This window comes from Malus domestica, chromosome 10 (assembly GCF_042453785.1).
Source record: "Malus domestica chromosome 10, GDT2T_hap1".
NCBI classification, from domain to species: Eukaryota; Viridiplantae; Streptophyta; class Magnoliopsida; order Rosales; family Rosaceae; genus Malus; species Malus domestica.
In genome coordinates, this window is record NC_091670.1 from 16,877,348 (window position 1) to 16,898,190 (window position 20,843).

The 20,843-nt window shown below is 37.9% G+C and overlaps 1 protein-coding gene and 1 pseudogene across 2 annotated transcripts; one reads left to right on the forward strand and one right to left on the reverse strand.

Annotated features, from left to right (window-relative positions):
- Positions 1-2,521: 2,521 nt before the first annotated feature.
- On the forward strand, positions 2,522-7,290 carry LOC114823227 (phosphatidylinositol 3,4,5-trisphosphate 3-phosphatase and protein-tyrosine-phosphatase PTEN2A-like; annotated as a pseudogene).
- A 6,575-nt stretch (positions 7,291-13,865) lies between these two features.
- On the reverse strand, positions 13,866-16,468 carry LOC139188881 (uncharacterized). Of its 2 annotated transcripts, none has more exons than XM_070806926.1 (5): positions 16,306-16,468; positions 16,073-16,160; positions 14,852-14,891; positions 14,325-14,436; positions 13,866-14,167 (listed from the first exon to the last, which is right to left on the reverse strand). In XM_070806926.1, exons 1-5 carry the CDS (start codon positions 16,306-16,308, stop codon positions 14,081-14,083), a joined length of 330 nt encoding a protein of 109 aa, XP_070663027.1. In that variant the 5' UTR covers positions 16,309-16,468; the 3' UTR covers positions 13,866-14,080. The 2 variants fall into 2 exon arrangements, with proteins under 2 accessions (XP_070663027.1, XP_070663026.1); XM_070806925.1 differs by having other exon boundaries at positions 14,306-14,436.
- Positions 16,469-20,843: the final 4,375 nt, after the last annotated feature.

Here is a 20,843-nt window from a genome sequence, read left to right on the forward strand (position 1 = left end):
GCGTCGTAGATGTCGAGGGCTTTCCATTGCTCGCCAAAGAGCCGTTCCATTCGAACAACCCAGGCTGCCCAGGTTGTGATCGTCGAGGGCCAGGAGCCTTGGGGTTTCGCCGCATCCCATCTCGACCATTCAAACCCTTGGAGCAAGGGTGTTAAGCAATGCTCCTGGAGAAGGCCAGTAATGGTTAACGGGATTGTAGCTTTGAAGAGAGGACCCAAGATTTGGTGGACAGTGCTCATGTCACTTTCAAACCGTATGGTTTTGATCGAGCTCCGATCGAGAATTTTCTGATGCTGTTCGCATTCCCTGGAAAGCTTGGAAATGAAGGACGCCATTGTAGGAAGGAAGCACGGCGTAAAAGGTTTTCTGGGTTGGGGATTTGAAAACGAAGACCTGGAAAGAGAAATGTGTTGGAGAACAAGGACAAGAAATTTCGAAGTGATTTTGGAAGCGTAAAGTATGAATGAGGGATTTCAGTATTTATAGGATTTTGGCAGGAAGGGCAATCGTTCGAAATTCAAAACAAAGGGCAAAATCGACCGAAGGAATCGCTGATCATGATGAAATATTTGGGAAATGCAGTTGAGAAGACCGAAGGTCTCAGGTGTTGGGGGCGCACGATTGCTTGTGACGGCGAAATTAATGGCGAAGAAACGTTTCGACGCCTGCACGATGATGAGTGGCTCGCGGATTGAGGTAATGGCCATAGGGTCATAATGGCAAGACGGTTCAGGCAGCCGCACGCCTTAGACGTCATTATTGGGGAATGGCCGTGTTGGAGGACGCCACGTGGCGAGTTTGGTTAGCAGAATCAAGATCGTGCAGTCATGTTCAATAAATGCGCCTTGGAACTCGGGCACTAGGGTTCTGAGTGGTAGATTCGCTTCTTCAAGGCCGAAACTCGGCCGAAGAATTCAGGCCAAGGACCTCAGAAGCGAGGGGGCAATGTTTGGGCCCAAAATAATAGTTTGGGCCGAGGGTAGGATCATTCTCGGCCCGGGAGGCCGTGCGGCGAAAGGGCCATGGATCGTTCAGCTCATGGGCTTCCAAGCCTAGGTCGGTTAAATCAGAACGCAAGTCGAGTCCTAGTACAACAGGGAGTCTCGACGGGATCAGTAATCCAGAAAGCGAATCCGGCTCAGTTAAAAACTAGATTCGTAGTCCTAGTAAAGATAGGACTGGTCGAGGTGATGTTGATCCGGAGAGGGAAACCTAGTCCGAGTAGGATTTTAACTCGGACTCAAGGTCCAGTGCTATAAATAAGGGAAGCTGTGCATCAACGAAGGCCTCCTGCAAATCAATACAAAATTGCCATGCGCAAACTCTCAACAACTTGAGATCTTTTTCCTTTTTCTTTTTCGCTGACACATCTTCCGTTGGCATCAACAGCACTGTGGAAGCAACCGGTGATATCTTAAGTCGGCATAGATAGCTCTGTCACCGTAGAATTAGTCGTTCTCGCAGTATCTTCCGTTGGCATCAACAGCACTGCGGCGAGAGCGGTTGATTACCTATCCAAGTCTCGGTCGAGAAGGGTTTCTAAATCCTTATTGGTCGAGGTCATCTCATCAGCCTTCTCGGCAAAGTGAGGTGTTACAGTCATTACATTCGGCACATTGAAAGCCGAATTTGATATTGAACTTCATAAGAATAGTAACCTTGTCTTCAGGTTCGAGAGCCCAAGAGGCCGAGACGTGTTCCTTTCTCGGCCGCAATCGCAAGACGCAGAAGTCAGCCGCGCACCCAACGCAACATCAACAAAAATTTACTCCTCGGCCGAGCTCGGCCGACGAGTTGGCACGCCCCGCAATCACCGAAGGACGTAGTTAGCCTTTAGATTACTCGGCCTGCGCGCCACGTAGGCTTTGTAGTTTCTAGGGTCAACAGCTTGCATTGGCAACATTATTAGTGAGTGATGATAACCTGCAATTTTGATTCGATCGGTTTGGTTTGCGAAGGGCAATAGTGTTAGACAGTGATTATACCTAGAAATAGAGCATTGGTTCTTATTTGAACAAAATAGGCTTTCGTTTTGGCGGTTGGCTTAGGGAGGGCAAGAACTCTTGGAAATGTAGCAATTAATATTCAGTGCTGATAACCAGCCGTGCAAGGAAAGCTATGGATATTTTACGTTTAGGATATTTTACATCTTCAGAGCCACCAGGGTTGTCTCTTTTAATCTTTTGGTCTCGCTTGTTATATCAATTTGTCGAGTGATACTGTGATAGTCGATCAGTTGACCATCAGTATGATAGTATTAAATCGTAAGCAGTTCAGCTTTATTCTACATTAACTTTTTCTCCTCTGTTTTATACCATGGACAGAATAGGAATTACAAGAAACTGAGGACGGGAAACACAAAATTATTGGCATATGTTGGGTTTTTTTTTTTTTTTTTTTTGTATATATTATTGGTTTAAGGAAAACGCCCATGATTATTCATGTTTTTGTCTTTAAATAATTCTTATGTCTGTATTTGAAGGTAGTTGTTGCAATTCCAAGCTACAGAAGGTATCTCGTATGTTGGGTTTGTGAACTATTTTCAATCTCCCGTTCTTCATCACGATCTCTGGGGTAATAGGATGGATGCAGAACCTGCTGATTCTTCAACTGCACCACCAGTTAAAGCTCCTCAACCACAACCTCCTCCTGCTTCAGACTCTGCATCAGATTCTCCTGATGCCCCAGCTAAGCAATTTTCTTCTGGCTTGTCATCATGGGCCAAAAATCTGAAACTTCCTCAGCCATTAGCACCAACACAGGACAGCTCTCAGATTGGGAATGCTGAACAATCAAGTTTTTCACGCTTTACTAGTGGGTTAGGATTACGCTTGTCTCCAAAAGGTCGACCGGCAGATGATGTTTCAAATGAAAGTCCAACAATGCTGCAAACGGGTTTCATTGGAACTATTACTAAAAGGGATAGTTGACTCTTCTAAGAGTGCAGTGAAAGCTGTTCAGGTTAAGGTCAGGCATGTTGTCTCTCCAAACAAACGAAGATACCAGGTGAACTCCTGTGTTGATTTCTTGGCTCCTTCCGTCTAATTTAATTTATCTTCTTACAGTCAAGTAGAGGGTTATACACTGGTTTCCTTTTGCTTTATCTCCCTATGGTCTCTACCATTTCTAAACAAACAGGACGTCTTTGCTTGGTATGGTTTTATAAGCATTTGTATAACCTCAAGTTTCTGCCTTGTATACAGGAAGGGGGATTTGATTTGGACAAGACTTATATTACAGAGAACATAATTGCCATGGGATTCCCTGCTGGTGATATGAGCTCTGGCTTTTTCAGATATGTTGAGGTTAGCAAGTTTTATTTTCTGCATATATCTCAACGTGTCCTGTTTATTTGTATCACCAAAATTTAGTCTAGTTAATTATTAATGCAGGGATTCTACAGAAATCATATGGAAGAAGTGATTAACTTCTTTGAAACCCATCATAAGGTGATATTACATTTTGGTTGGTGATATATACATTTGTAGTTAGATAGCATTGTTAAAATCCTCTTAATGCTTAATATTCATTTAGTATTCCACTTATTGCCTCATGACATGATCTCTCTCTCTCTCCCCCCGCCCCTCTCTCTCTCTCTCTCTCTCTCTCTCTCTCTCTCTCTCTCTCTCTCTCTCTCTCTCTATACACTTATTGCCTCATGATGATCCCATGATAACATTTTTGAGGATAATCATGCAGTCTCCACTTGATCAGTTAGTATCGTTTTTAGATTTATTTGGAGTACCTACCTGAAAATTTTAAGAGATGGAAATATATTTTTGTGCAAAATATATATGTTCCTTATGTCAGATGCATCAAATACAAGTGTACCAGAGCAAAACAATTTTGAGCTAAATTCACCTTTTGCTTTACTCTAACTTTTTCCCACGAGAGTCTCATGATCTTGTTGTTTCGTGGTAATAATGATTTTAATCACTCAACACTTAGGCACCCACATGCAGCCAAAGCATAATGTTTTATTACTGCTCTGTGTTATTTCATATGGTTTAAACAGATATTATATATTGTTTCCATAACTTTCTCATGTGGCGTGTGGCTGCATTGCACCCTTTCTTGATTTACTTTGCTGTTTAAAGAAATGTTCGAATATCTTATCCTGGGATATGTGCAGGGCAAGTACAAAGTATATAACCTTTGTTCTGAAAGGCTGTATGACGCGTCTTTATTTGAAGGAAAGGTGAGTCATGATTTGTCACTTATGGTTGTGCTAATGATTTTTATTTAAACCATTCAAATTAGTGATCCGAACTGAGAAGGCTGGACGTTCAAGCATGGTTAGCTTATTATTGTGCTTGAAAAATCATAATATTTAACTAGAACTCTCTCAAGCACCTTCTCATTGAAAACCGTTTGCACTTCCCTCTTGGTCGATCCTCCACTGGAAAAACAATTTAACAAGAATCAGCTTGAATTAATGATTTTGATTTTCAATCAATCTATTTTCCAATTTGTTGAGAGAATGAAATCATTTATTCAGAGGTTAATCGTAGGAAAAAGCCTCTTTTCCTGGGCTGCTCGAGATATTTTACATTGGATGTACACGGTACAATTTGGAACTTAGTGCATATTAATAATAAATGTTTTGCGCTGAAGGAAATAAATGTTGATGGTATTGGAATATTGAGAACATAGGATAGGTTTGTAGAAGCGACCAGCCCTTTATGGTTGTAACCTAACTCAATGATTTTATGGAACTCCACATTTACGTTATATTCTTACAGATCTGTTATAGAAGTCTTAAATTTTTTAGCATCAACTCTACTTTCCTGGCAATAAAACTGAAGGAATGTTGCATTATTACTTCCTCGAATATAACCTTTCCATTGAATAAGAATAAAATAAAATAAAAGGCTAAACATAGGTAATCACATGCATGGGCTGTTTCTGCAATTGTAATTATCCTTACAATGGTTTTCCTACAGTTTTTTATTTTTGATTTATCATTTTGTCTGCAGGTAGGTAAGTTTCTTCATAGTACTGTTTTGGAAGATGTGAAGACGAATCTCATGGAAAAATAAGTTAGTGTATCAGTATCATATTGTATTTTGCTTAATTCTTTAGACTTAATTTCCGTCTCTGCAGTTCTTTCCGACTGCTGAGGAGTCTATTGACTACTACAACCAGAAACGATGCTTTGAGGAAAAGGGCTTGTTCTGCCAAGTCAGATTGTTAGTAGTATTTGCTATATTTTCTTTGAGAACTACGTATCTTGATATCTTACTAGTCTTTCTAACATCATGCCTGTTGGGCTAAATTTTTCTCTTTTTGGTTTTTTCAGAGGTACGTTAAATATTTTGAACGCATCTTAACATACTTCAACGGTGAAAACCCACCTGGGTGCAGGTATACTTCTGGCTATATAACTCTATTGTAGTATATTTTATATTACACATTGACACAGAAACTTTTTGTATCATATGCAGGTGCATGCTTAGGGGATTTCGGCTTCATAGGTGCCCGTACTGGATAAGGCCCTCCATTACTGTATCTAATCATAATGGTGCGTTTCAGCATCCTTGGTCTGTCTGTTTGCAACCTTCACTTTCCTACTATGCTGTCCTAGGATGTTTCCACTACCAAAATACATCTGTTATATTTACCTTATTTACCTTTGTCTGCTTAGGGTTATCTGCTAGAGAAATCTCTCGATGCACTAGTTCTTTATTCCAAGTAATATTGCAATTGTTGAACATTGAAAGATGTCTTAACTCAACACCAGCAGATTCTTTACCCTTGTTTTTCTTTTCTAAATAGTAAATTTTTTTTTTTTTTGTGTGTGTGTGTGTGTGTTTTTTTTTTATTTTTAAATTATTGTAATTAAGGGGAAGGGGGAAGATTCGAAACCATTACAATAATTTAGGGGAGGGGGAAGTTTTGAACTCGGGACGCAGGGTGGAAACCCAACACCATATCCACTAGGATATTGGATAGTAAATAATATACCTCAAAACTCCAAAAATTTCATTATATGAATATTGGACGTTTGCGAAAAAAGTGTGAGTAAAAGAACCAAATAATCAATGAGCTCATTGCCATATTCGGAGCTGCCCTGAAGCTGATCTCAACATGTATCTACGATGCAAATTGAACAATGTCATACTGATGCCTGCAGATACTCATAAAAGCTTGAAACCCATGTTGGATACAGTTTTAAGTCTGCATAGTTTGTATATCATGTTTATTAGCTTATTACCATGCTGATGGTTTTCTTTGATACTCCCTCAGGTGTTCTCTTCTCCACGATCATCCTAGAACAAAGGTCTTTCGGTAGGTTTTTCTCTTGGATAACTATTAGATACAAGTTTTACTAATTTGGGTTTTGCATGTAAATTATATCTACATGTAAATTATATCTACAGCCAGAAGATTATTGGTTTTCTGCCCCATTTTCTCATGAATTGTTATTCAATTAAAAACCACTAATTGACTTATCCTGCTTTTGATCCATACTAGTTAACATATCTGTAATGGGCTTCTGCAGAGAAAACTTCCTTCCCCAGGATTTCAGGTTGAGGTGGTTTTAGTGGATTACAACGGCAATGGTCCTACAACGCCCAACACCGAACCTTCTACTAAGAAACCAGACGAAAGCTCAGGTACCAAACCATCCTCAGATGACGGGGGTGGAGATGCTGCTCCACAAGAATGTAAAGGCCCCAGAAATCAAGAAAAGGATGATGTGTTCTCAGATGGTGTGGCAGAGGAAAGTGGATCTGCAAAGAGCCGGCGAGCAGAAGCACCCGCAGGTGGACCCGTGGCCAGTACCACCGCCAGTTCCGAGCCTAATACCAAACCAGATCAAATTAGCAAGTTTCTATTGGAAACACGGACTCCAAACAGGCGGCTGCTGCTAGTGAGCCAAAAACTTGTGTTAGTGGTGGAAATGCCCCAGGCCTTGAGGCTTCAAGCACAGAAAGTGAATTTAAGGCAATGGCTGCTGATGCCTCCGTTGTCTCGTTTGGAGATGACGAGGACTACGGAAGTGAGTGAATCAGCGGGTCACCGTGTGCCCCCAGACTTGGAAAATCTGTACATAATATGGTTTTCAAGCTTTTTAAGTCCACCACTTGCTGATACTAGGTCATGTTCAATCCGCCCGTTCCGTTTGTAATTGAAAGTATGTTTCTAGTAAGTAGATTAAGAAAGCAAAAGGCTTCTTGAAGATGCGAATAATTGACATCCAACTGTGATGGGGATTTGTAGGAATTCATTTTATTGTTTGTAAAGAAAGAAATAATAAAAAATAAAAATAAATAAAAACCTGTAAAATATCATTTCGTGCTTTATGGCCTAAACTCAGTTCCAATACTTTACCAATCCATTGGATGAGCCTTTCGGGTACACTATAACATCTCAATCAAACGAAAATTACTAATTTATGCCATTACAACTGGCAGCGTGTGCAAATTCTTGTATTTCCAATTAGGTCGGCCTCACGCATCACTCATCATGAAAAGGAGGGTGGAAGCCCTTGGAGTCCTAGTAGAATCATGCATCTCCGTGATTTTGTTGATAATAATGACCTCTTGGATTTGAGATTTAGTGGACCCAAATTCACAGGCACGAAAGGAGGATGGTGTTACAATTTTACCAGGACGGTTAGACCGGTTCCTTGTTAATGAAGCATGGATCGATTTGTGGCCCGACTCTATAGTTTATCATGCCCAACGTATCGGTTCCGACCACAACCCAATTTTTCTTGATACTCTGCGACATACCCCAAAAACCAAAAAGTTGTTCAAGCTTGAAGCTTTTTGGGTGCACGATCCTGACTGTAAGAAGGTTATCGAGCAAGGGTGGAATGAAAGTAATGGAAGGGGAAACCTGGAGCGTTGGAATTCCTCGTTGAGCCAATGTCAGAAACGTCTGGTCCATTAGAGCAAGGCGAAGTTCTCAAATGAGAGAAAGAAAGCAGTAGAGTTGTTGGCTGAGCTAAATCACATACAAGCAGGCAACACCATCAATGATCAGAGAAAGATGGAAATTAATGCTCAACTGTCTGATATTTGGACTCGTGAGGAGACATATTGGAAACAACGCTCCCAAATTCAATGGCTGAAGGAAGGAGATGCAAATACCCATTTCTTTCACCTTTCAACAAAACAAAGAAGTCGGAACCAAATCACTTGCATTGCTAGCGACGAAGGGGTATGGGCAGAGAACGATGTTGCAATTAGGGATACCTTTGAAGCATTTTATAAGAGTCTTTACTCTTCGGATGGTTCTAGAGATTGGGGTCCAGTCTTTGATTGCATTCAACCATTGGTAACAAACAACATGAATTGGATTTTATGTTCTATTACATACAAAGAAGTTAAAAGAGCAGCTTTTCAGCTGGGTTCTTTGAAGGCTCCTGGACTGGATGGCTTTCCGGGGTTCTTTTATCACCGTTTTTGGGAAACTATAAATGACACCATTGTTAGCACAGTGATTGATTTCTCCAGGGGTTCTATCATGTTGAACCATATTAATAAAACACATATTGCCCTTATTCCCAAAGTTTCCAATCCTGAAAATACTAGCCAGTATCGCCTCATTAGCCTTTGCAATAACTCTTACAAGATTCGATCCAAGATACTTTCAAACAGATTAAAAACCATCCTCCCTGATCTTGTGTCTTATCACCAAAATGCCTTTGTCCTCAAGTTGAAGAGGAAGGGAGGAAAGCATGAACTGGGCCTTAAACTTGATATGCACAAAGCGTATGATCGGGTGGAGCGGGATTTTTTGGAGGAAACGATGGTGAGGATGGGTTTTAATGGGGCGTGGATTCGATTAGTCATGGGCTCTATGACTGCTATCTCTTTCTCGGTGGTGATCAATGGGAAACCAGGGAATTATTTTGTTCCTACAAGAGGTCTTAGGCAAGGGGACCCTCTATCACCCTACCTATTCCTCCTTGTGAGTGAAGTATTGTCCCAAAACATTGTTTGTGCTACTAATCATGGTTTATTGCAGGGAGTCAAGATTAGTCGTAGTGGACCAATTATTTCTCACTTATTGTTTGCCGATGACTCTCTCTTTTTCATCCGAGCAAATGAGCTGAATTGCAAGATTCTTATGAACATTTTGGAGAACTATTGTCATGCATCGGGGCAAAGAATTAATTACACAAAATCTTCCATCTTCCTCAGCCAGAATTGCCCTTCCAAGGTTACCTCATTGGTCTGCTCTTTGTTCAAAATTGCTCATTCCGAGAACCTTGGGCGTTACCTTGGCATCCCATCAGTATGGGGGAGGTCTAAAGACGATGCACTAATCTATGTCTAGGATAGAGTCCTTAGCAAAATACAAGGGTGGAAAGCTAAGACTTTAACAATGGCAGGAAGAGAAGTCCTACTAAATTCTGTAACACTAGCGATTCCTACGTATCCTATGTCATGTTTCAAGTTCCTTATGGCCATTTGCAACTTTTTGAATGGAGCTTTGAGCACCTTTTGGTGGGGTGAATCCAAAACAGGGAATAAAATGCAGTGGAAAGCTTGGAAGGATCATTGTGTGGCCAAGGATAAAAGGGGCATGGGTGTAGAGACTTGGAACACTTCAACAATGCTCTTCTTGCCAAGCAATGCTGGAGGTTGTGGGAAAATCCTAATGCTTTATGGGTTCAGGTTTTGAAAGCCCGTTATTTTCCTAATAGGGATTTTCTTTCGGCTACTAGAAGAGCACATCCCTCATGGGCGTGGAGCAACTTGTTACATGGTCGAGAGATATTGCACGGTTGCTCTAAATGGCAGGTGGGTGATGGCACTAAGATAAGAATATGGCAAGAAAACTGGCTACCTCGTTTGGAGCAATCATGTCCTACTCCCTCCATGATTGTCCCTGGACCTATTCCAACCATGGTAGAGTCGTTGATTAACAAAGAGAGGGGAATGTGGAACTTAGAGGAGATTGTGCATATTCTATCTACTCGTGATATTGAGCTCATATTGAACTCATTTTAACCATACCCTTGCACAATATTAGTGAATCTGACAGGTTGGTATGGCCTTGGAATCGAAATGGGCAATATTCGGTTTGAAGTGGTTATCATTGGGCAATGTCGAAGCATGCAGTGTAAATGTCCAAGGCCTGTTATGGATAAGGCAAATGGAGTGTAAATGTTCAATGGGGCTACAAACACGTAACTTAAATTTAGTAAAGAAAGTATATTAAATTTAAAAGCAAGAAATTAGAAGAAAGCTAAATCATGTAGAAAGTCATAATAATAATCATAATTTAGACGAAACACATGAAATTGGAGCGGTCTTAATGCATTTATATCGAATTCAAAATAGAAAAAAATTCAATTAGGCTGGAATGGAAAATTTTAAGCTTTTAACATAATAAATTCGCTGGCACATACTACTCATTCGATATGTGGTATGAAAAAACTCTAAAACTTATTCAAGTTTACACAATCATACTTGGCACTCGTCAGTTTTCACCTATATGCAGAGCAGCACTACATTCGAAAGTTAATTTCAATAGGAAATACTACTCTCCAATGATTTTTCCTACCAAACAAAAAGAAGTCTCCAATGATCAGGTGCTGTGACTGAATTGATAGAGTCAAGTAGATATCGCCACCTACCTATTCGAAAGCTAAAATTTCAAGCAGAAATCTACATGATTTGGTGAGTTGACTCGAATGTGAGAACCAAGCAGAGAGCATCGGAAAATAAACCTCAGTAATCGAGCAACAAAATCACAAACCATGGGATGCAGCTATTAGGATGTACTCAATTATCTTTAAGAATGCATAACCTACTACCTAAAGCCTATAATGTTATATCACCAACAGTCACAGATAAGAACCAAAATAAGTACCATAATCCAAAACACATGATTTTATCAAGCAAAGAGAGGGAAACAATTTCACCATAACAACATCAAAGGAACCAAGTTTAAGCCAACAACCAATCAAAATAACACCACACAAAAATGTAAACTTGTACGGAAATTACTACGACTTGAAACAAAATTCAAGCTACCCATCAACAACTAACGGAAATACCAATATTTCCAACAGGGAAAAAAAAAAGAAAAAAGAAACCCACAAATAAAAAATCCAACATACTGTATAGAAAGATAGCAGTTTTACCTTCCCAGAGAACAATAATTGAAATTTTAGCACTGGGTTTGTTGGGTGGTAGCAGTGGAATCAACTCGGTATCCGACTGTTCATTCTCAGCTTTTCATGTTATTGTTCAGTCCTCCTTATCTTAATAAAGTTTATTTCCTGGAAAAAAAAAAAGATTTTTAGTAATGGATTAAAACTAACATGTAAAATAGAACTTCTGTGTTTCACTTTCTTATTGGTTAAGCATCAAGGCTCAAGAAAAGTATTTCATGAGCTGCCCAAAAAAAAAGTCAAGAAAATGAATATAGTTGTTCTATATAATCCTATTAAAACAATTAAAATAGTTTTAACTTTATGTGAAGCAAATTATATGAAAGTAAAATTCAATTGAAATGTCAATTAATAGAAGATCTAAAAGTCACATTGAAATGTCAATCATTGATACAAATTATTAATGATGGAATGGCTAGTTTTTTTCTCTTTCATAAAAGTCACATTCAAAAGTAAAATTGAATGCCAAAAACCAATACCAACATGATTCAAAGAACCTCAATCTACTATCTTTAACAATTGAAACTAATATTGCAGGATGTTAAATCTTTAGTCTTAATTTGAAGACTGAAAATAAAATAATTTGAAGCTACATTGATTAGTATTAAGCTTAGCCTCAAATATTCTTCAGTAGATGCAATCCATAATTAAGAGACAAATTCGAAATAATTGAGCCTTACCTAATCAGTGATAAAACAACAGGCTCAGAAATACGATTTCAAATTGAATTTGAACGATGACAGCCACCTCTTTCCCTGAGTTCGAAACTGGAAATTGAACAAAATACAATAAAATTTGAATCATACAATCCAAATTTCAAACAAAGGACTAAATTTTCATACATGCAACTCAACAACTAACATTGTTACTACAGATTATTCAAGAACTAATTACCAAATACAACACTCTGAGGTTCATACCTTTAGTTTTGGTTCACTTATTATTTTTCTCAGTAAATCAACCATTTGTTCTTTATCAATTTCCAAGGTCTGTTATAGAGAAGGCAAATAGAGCATAAAAAATTAACTGGGTTAGCAACATGTAACTTAAATATACTTAAGAAAGTATATTTAATTCAAAACCAAGAAATTAGAAGATATCTAAATCATGTACCATCCCAGTGAGTCTGAAATTGAGAGATATCCATTAAACAAACATTTCAATGAAGTGGGAGATACCCATTAAACTTTTCGAATTGAGAGATACCCATGTCGATTTTTCAGGATTCATTGAGAAAATGAGCAACCCTAAGGTTTATATATACTTGGCGAATGGGAAGGAGAACCAAGAGGGGTTTCCAAAACCCCGTCTTGAAAAGAAAGAAGGATATCGAGGCCGTCTTGACGTTTAGACATGGTTTCGCTCTCTCTCTCTCTCTCTCTCTCTCTCTCTCTCTCTCTCTCTCTCTGCGTCTGTAATTTTTGTTACAGTCTTTGATTGCAGCAATCAAGGCAGGTGGAGGGTATGTGAGTAGGAGCTTAGGCCATCTCCAACCGAAGGGACCAGACGGCCGAAAATAGCTCGAAAATCGTCTCTAACCAAGGGCTAGGCCAGAGGGCTCTGGAATTTGAGAGGACCCCACGAGATTGGAGAAGGTTGGAGGGCTGGCTATTTTTTTTTAATGTTTTGTTATTCCTATCGGTTTTGTTTTTCCTATCGGTTCTAACCGACAAGAATAAGTGTAACGGCTAGCAGAATATTATTAATTACTATTTGTGTCGGTTATAACCGACATGAATAGTATGAACAAATTTGAATCCAATGGCTGGCGCCAGTTACCGTTGGGTTCAAATATATATATTTCTTTTGTTTTTTGTTTTTTTAGGTTTATTGGGCCTTTTTTTATAAAAAAAAAAAATCTATTTTTTTTCCTATAAATACCTAAACCATCCATTAACCATTCCTCACAAAATTTTCAACATTCATACACAATTTCAATTCTCATATTTTCTTTCCTCTTTCAAAAATTTATCCTTCAATTTTTTCGATAATTTTCAAACTTATATTTTACAAAATTTGGTTCATATTTTTTTTCGTATAACTTTTATTTTAAAAAATTTTACAAAAATTATTATTTAAATTGTAGTTTTTAAATAATAAATTATATTTGGCCCTATGGTCCTTTAGCTCTCGGTTGGAGACGGAAGCAAATATAGTCTTGTACTGTTCGTTAAAATATTAATATCTTGGAGAATCTTGGAGGAACAGAGGGCTAAAACAAGCCCTCTGGCCAGCCCTCGGTTGGAAATGGCTTTAGCTCCTTCTACAGTCAGAGGTTGAGAGCAATGGAAAAAGAAGAGATTCATCCCTTGATATCAATCTCCAGTAAAACGTGGCAGCACCACACCATCTCTTCTTAAACGTGGCAGCAATTCCAAGGGAGATCTAATTAAACCCACGGGACTGGAGTGTTCAAGAGGCATCCAACATCAACATGTGGATACCAAAGGCATCTATGAAATAACAAAAAATAAGGGAGGGCAAAAACGGAAATCCACTGTAGAAGTAACAGTGATCTGAGTCTAAAAGAACACAATGGGAATTAAGTTGAATGTTACTCTTTTAGTATATACTAAAAAAATGCCCGCGCGTTGTTGCGGGTGTTTAAAATATTTTGGAAATATATCTATACAGAAAACAGAGATCGCTTATGCTTCAAGTTTCAAAACCGTATAGAGCATGTAAAATGTGTAAATATATATATATATACACACACACACACACAATAGGTGACTATTTACATACATGCGGAACGTAGGAAGAAAATTATAGCCCTTTCATTCTGAATCAAGATCACTAATTCTAAACTACAATTCCAAAAACTATTTCCAGACTGTTGGACATCAAGAAGAACACTATATTGAAATACAGATTCAATTTCTCTCCATGTTAAAAAGCATGCAAGCAGAGAGTCGAAGGACATAGTTTCTATTACCGGCAGGATTAGCTTGTAAAGGCTTGTCCATTGTGTTCTGAATACTGGTCTCCGCTGTAAACCATTTCTAGAAAACTTTTCTGTAGATAATCCCACTGTGTAAAAAGAAATCCATGTTAAACTCAGAATGCGTTATTGATAATACGTTTACAATAGAGTATGATTGGGATTTTAATGGTGTATGTCAATATATAAAACAGAACAAAACCACTAACAATCTACAAATATCATACAATTGATAGTGATTTGTACTTTTGGTAGATACTCTATAATCACATATGGGATTGCATATGCGTCTCTTGATAATAGTTTTAACGACCCATGTTGCACACCATTTGACCTTTCCAGATTCACCAAATGAACCCTGCAAGATTAAATGGATTTTTAATAGTTACCAAAACCATTTAATGATGCCCATTCTGACATATTAGTTGCTTGTCTATTGTACTCAACAAAAGGTTGTCCTTATTTCCCAATACTATGGTTTTGCCTACGTACTACTTCTGGATAGTGTAGCTTTACTTTCATTATCGTAATGCATGTGATAAAGCTCTTCCATTTACATGCATGTATCATCACAAAAGGAAATAGATGAAAGAAATGAAAAAAATTAAACAAAATTTAAATGCACCAAAACTTAAACAAAATTAACCCCAAGGAGCAACCAAATTCAACTTCAATATAAACTTAAAATTAACTCCAAGGAACAACCAAATTTAACTCCAATACAATAAAACTCAAACAAAACTCTAAATCCACCAAAAATATAAATTGCTTACCTTGAGTACATAAGGCTTCTGAAAACGATGTTTTTCAAGGCTGAAAACAAAACGCTCAAAATCAGAAAAACAAAATTTGCACAGAAAACCCATTTCAAAATTCAAATTTACAATTCTATACAGACTCAGCTGTTCCTAAGGTATTGGCTAACCAAGCAACAATGCTATTAGCAATGTCCTGCCCAGATCTAGCACTCAAGTGGATCCACTGATACCCTAATCAACAATAAAATTAGATACTCCCAACACAAAGATTACCATTCACCGCTACAATATTATTAAGTTTGTAAACTCATCATTTGACATAAAATCCTCTTATGAAATGATGCAGTCATTGACATCAAATATTTTACTCCATTTAACTCACTCACAAAAATAGAAATAAAGGAAGAGCAGTAAACAGAAAATCGTCCTTAGATGCTTAAATAACAAAAATAAGTTGGTAAACATGGTTCCTACCATCTAACTTCTCCAAATTGTCACCTATTTCAAAAGAAAAATTCGAGAGTCCAACAACTTCCCATCTTTCCATCGTTTTCCTTCTTCATTCCCAAACCCAAAAAAAAAAAAAAAAAAAAACCCACTGTTTACTTTACCCAATTATTAAACTTTTAAGAGAGTGCTTCCACCATCCCATCACTGAGTTTTATAAGATCCTCCGTGTTCACAAAACATCCATAACTAAATTCACGTAAAGGCTCAACATTCTACATTGAAATACAATGCAACATCCATATTGACAAATGTAATTTTCCTGCGAGCCAAAACCGATGAAATGGTCAATGCAAACATTACAAATATTCAAAAACAAAAATTCCTTATACTAATCACACAACGAAAACTACGAACAACAAAACATGAAAAAAATGAAAAGGATAAGGCAATGTATCGGTGGCAGTATCCAGATTGACAACTGCAATTTCTGCGAGTCAAAAACAATGAAATGGTCAATGCAAACATTACAGACAGATTCAAAAACAAAAGTTGAAGCCAAGGAAAAACTTGAAAACCCACAAAAAACTGAAATCTTATAGGAGTCCTATCCTTCCATCATTTTCCTTCTTCAAAATAAAAACAGAAAACTCTAATTTGAGTGCCTACACATATACATCAGATAAAAACCATTAAAAAGAAAAAAAATTCCAAAACAACAGCAGAGATAACAAAAATTATAAAAAAACCATAAAAATTTTCAATCAAAAGTTTAAGAATTAAACTCACAAGAAGTTCTGTAACCAGTTGCAAGTGGTTGCACCCTCGTTGGTGACCAATTGCAAAGTGGCCTTTCACCATTGAAATAAGGTAAAATCTGTGCACCCAGAACATAAGAAATACCTACTTAAAAGTATTAACACACATAAATTATCTCATTTGAAGCTCATATCATGCGCAACAAGCCAAAACAAACAAATAATTTGAAGTCAGACCAACCAAAACAAACAAAAGTTAGTTACCATGGAAGATTATCACAAAATTGCAGGACCCAGACAATATGAATAAAGTGGGTTCTACGGGGTGGAAGAAAGCACAAAAGCTATTGCCACGGTGGAGCAAATCAGGGAAGGCAGGTTAGAGAAGACGCCACTATGAGAACCCAAAAGCAGTGAAATGGAGGGATGCTCTTTTTGAGATCAGCGAATGGTAGCAAATGGGTTTTTTCCACCGCTTTCCTTGCCTTGCCACTGCTTTCCATTCAGCGATGACCAACATGTGTACACGCGGAGCAAAAAAATGGCAATTGCAGAAAATGGCGAGAGAGATGCAAAATGAAAGGCGGAGAATGAAACGACAGAGAAGGCCAACGATGAAGAACACGTGGCCAGCGAGGTTTCCAATTTTAATACATATCAGTCAAATAGGATTGCTAGGTTTCCAATTTTAATTGGGCGGCAATTTAAAATATATTAAATATGGACCATTGAGACTTGATAGTGGTCACGTGGAGTGAGAATCGAAGAGAGAGACTCAATTTTCTCTCTTCTTCTTCCTCTCGTCTTCTTCACTGGAGTTCATAACCTAGAAAGCTCTGCATTTCTCCTTCCTCACTTAAAAAAACATAAAAAGGAATCGAAATGCTCAAACCACCTAGGCCATCAAGTTGCCCATCTAGGCCGCCCAAGTGCCGCCTAGACTGCCTCAGCGCTTGCCTAATCCCTTCCCCAATTTTCTTTCTGACTAGAAGTTAATCCTAGCGGTTGGCCATCGTCTAGCGCATAGGCGACTGCCTATGCCGATTTTTAGAACACTCATGTGACCATAATAGCCCAACCAACGCTTATGAGGAATTCTTTAGGATTAAGTTTCAAATCAAAGCTTTTCCTAATGAAAAGATTAATAAATTCATTTGTCCTATATCCTAAATTCCTAATTATAAGGAGTTTTGGCTTTGTTTGTGTCCTCCTAATCCTATGTCCTAAATTCCAGTGTGTCCGCCCGGTCTTCTTGTAGCAATAAATCAATCTTGTGCGAGTAAATTATGCCGACGTGTAAGTCATTTAGTACTACGATATAGTGTATTTCTTCAATTGTAAGCGCGAGGTTTTAAGTTCGATTGTCGTAAAAAACGAACAAATATGAATCACATTATTACTAGTCTATTATGAGGCTATGTCTACCTTGAATGTTTATCAAATATAGCCAAATATTAGCCCCTAATTTCAAAAATGTCACTTTTTATAAAAAAATTCAAATATATTCAAAATCTCCCTTAAATAGACACAAATAACCTTAATTCATACAAATAACTAGTTGTTTATTAAAAGATTTTTGTGCAATAATCAAGTGGTGCTTTCCCTAATATTTTTCTCATTTTTTATTAGTACAATTAATTGAGAATTTGTAGACCAAAATAAGAAGAATAAAAACACAAAGAAAGAAAATTTTCTATATCGTAAACTCTAATTTTTTTAATATGCACTAAATGAATTTCAATTAGCTTTCCTCTAATAGATCGGCAAATGGTATTAGGTTCATCAATCTTTCATTGACAAAAGAAACATAATTTTTCTAATATGCACCAAAAGAATTTCTATTCTGTAAACCTTCAAAATGTGTGTTTTGCACTTTCTAAGAACACAACAAATCTCTCGATTCACTACTATAATTGTGACGACCCGTCCCTAATTTTCCTATGTAATTTCTCCCCGAGTATGTGTATTGACGATTATACCCTTATTGGCAAGAGACGTGGACTTATTCTTATTGCTTTCCTTTTTCTCCCCGAGTATGTGTATTGACGATTATACCCTTATTGGCAAGAGACGTGGACTTATTCTTATCGCTTTCCTTTTTATTTCTCGCTATCGCATTTAAATTGTACACGCTAGTACAAGTAGACGTAGATTTTAAAGTGTAAAAATATTTACTTCAGATAGATTTCGATTTCCTTTTACTGTAGGAAATCTAAAAACCTATCCATTGGATTCCTTTTTATCCCATCCTGTGCACCTCTCTTCATTATTTCACTCTCACCTATCCCATCTTTTCTTTACTTTCTGTCCCCCTCTATCAGAAAAGGTTTTCTCTATTTTCTCTCTTCCTCTGCAACGCCAGGAACGAACATCAAAGCTCATAGATCGAGCTTGAAACCAACCCCATTTTACTCCTCTCATCCTCATGAACACAACCATACCAACCAAACCAAGAATGGACGAGTTTTGACTCGCCAACTCGGAAGGTTCAAACTCGGACGAGTTGATCTCGACATGTTTTCAACCGAGTCACGATATTTTAGGACTCGGGAAAGCCTCTATGCAACTCCCTAGGGTCCCTAGTCAAGGTTTTAGGAAGCTTTGACGTGAAACAACTCGCTTTCGAGAAGTTCAAGTTTGATCCGTGCCTTTCGAGCCAATTTCCGGCCAAACCACGGCGATTTGGCAGGCATGCAAGGTATCAATCTTTTCGTCTCGCTGAGTACTATAACTTTCCTTTTTTTGTTTCACCCAATTTCATTAAGTATTGAAGAAGTTATACTCATTTGAATCTTACCCAGTTTCCGGCGAGTCCAACAGCTTTCGAGGTGTTTTCCGGCCAAACCACGGTGATTTAGACATCTTGTGAGGTACCATTCCCTTCGTCTCTTTGAGAACTACAACTTTCATTTTTGTTTCACTCGATTTCGTTGCGTAACGAGGACGTTATTAACATTTAAAGGTTGTTCAGTTTTCTGGCCGAATCCGGCCTTCCCTTCCGTTTAACTTTGGCGAGCAGCAACCCAAACCCAGGCCCTTCGAGCCGTTTCTGCTAAGCCCAAAACCCTGGGCAGCCCAACCTCACACTTTATTATTATTTTTATTATTATTTGGTTAATTAAAGGCCTTTGGCCATTTCCTTTTGGGGCTTTAATCTCATGCATTTTAAATCCTAAACCCCTTTAGTTTAGGCCTTTAGGCCTAGAATCCTTAAGTCCAACCTATTAATCTAACCCAACCTAATAACCCTTAGCCCAGATGAAATATTCCGTTAGGGACATTTCCATCCGTTAGAGAATATTTCGCCTTTCAGGGAATATTCATCCTGTTGACTTTTCAGAAATTTAAGCAGGACCCTTCTTAGGGTAATTCGACGTTCTGAATCCGTTTTTGACGTCCGTTTTCCTGAATTCAATTGTTATAGTATAGTTTTATTAATTGTACCTTTATGTGCTTAGGGGCAATTATTAGTGGCGTTTCCATCTTCGCTTGGTAAACGACAATTCGGAGTAGTGTTTGGGAACACCAACATTCAGTTTATACCATTTCCTCAAGTAACCCTTGTTAGTTAGTATTTTCTTGGAAGACGTGATCTTGGTAAATGACAATCTTTCCTATTTCCAAAAAGGGTTTAGTGGAGAAAGGTTGAAATTCTTGCAAGGTATTGCAAAACCATGATATCTTGATCTTGTCAATTTATCGACAAATTGTTGGCGATCTTTTTGGCTACCGTGTCTCTCCTCACTTACGACCGAGGAAAGTTAATTTAGGTAGGGTTATTGCAAATGATTAAAGTTTCCGACAACTGAAATGTTGTCTCATCTTACCTTTGTTTTACACCTTTTGTTGACTCTGATCTTTTCAAAATCCAGTGTGACGTGTCCTTCAAATGTTTAAGCTGTGCAAAAATGGCACGACGAAGTATTGCTTCTATTTTCAACGGTTAGAATCGTTTGAAATGAACTATCTTCTTCATAACCCAGAGTCAATAATCATCGTCTTTAATTAAAAACTAGATGACACTTCTATGTGGAGAAACATGTACCAAATCTTCATCAACCTCACAATTTCTCGAGTACACTTTCGCTGAGTAAGGGCTAAATTTCTGACAACAATGGAAGAACTAGATCAACGTCTACGATTGCACTATCTTGTATTATCCCAATTGTGCAACGTATTTGTAGCTCCAACAACAAAAGACATATCTACCCTTGAAAGTCTTTAACTTATCCTATCCCATTATAATCGGGACTCATGAGTATTTATTTGACGATACTTACAAGTGATCAAGAATCATTCGAGTGGTTGTAATCATTTCCTATGTCTGGGTAGAGATAGGAAAATATCGTCATATACTCCTAGTACGAGTTCCTGTACATGTGGAGATTTTGGTAATGTATGGTTGATGCGAGAATTACTTGACACACAAATTAAACCCTCTTTTTGACAATTGTAGCAAAGTATGTAAGTAGGGATCGTTCTAAACCGGGGATTAGGAGGGCTTGCTAAAACCTCTAAACTGACTCAAAAACAAAAAGAAACAAAGTTAAAAATGTAAACAAAAGATTTTAAAACAAGAAAGTAAAAGGGGGATTTGAGTTTGGTGAAGTTGAAAGTAAAAACGAATAAACTAAAAACTTAAATAGATTTTAAACAAATTTGGGTTGAATGGATAATGGAAGGCTAGCTAAGGGGTTCTTCTCCACACATGTCTTGCTTGCATACAAAATGATTTCCAATTGCTCTTCGATAAGTTATGAATACTCAACGCCCCAAATTAACCGTGAATTGCACTAATTAAC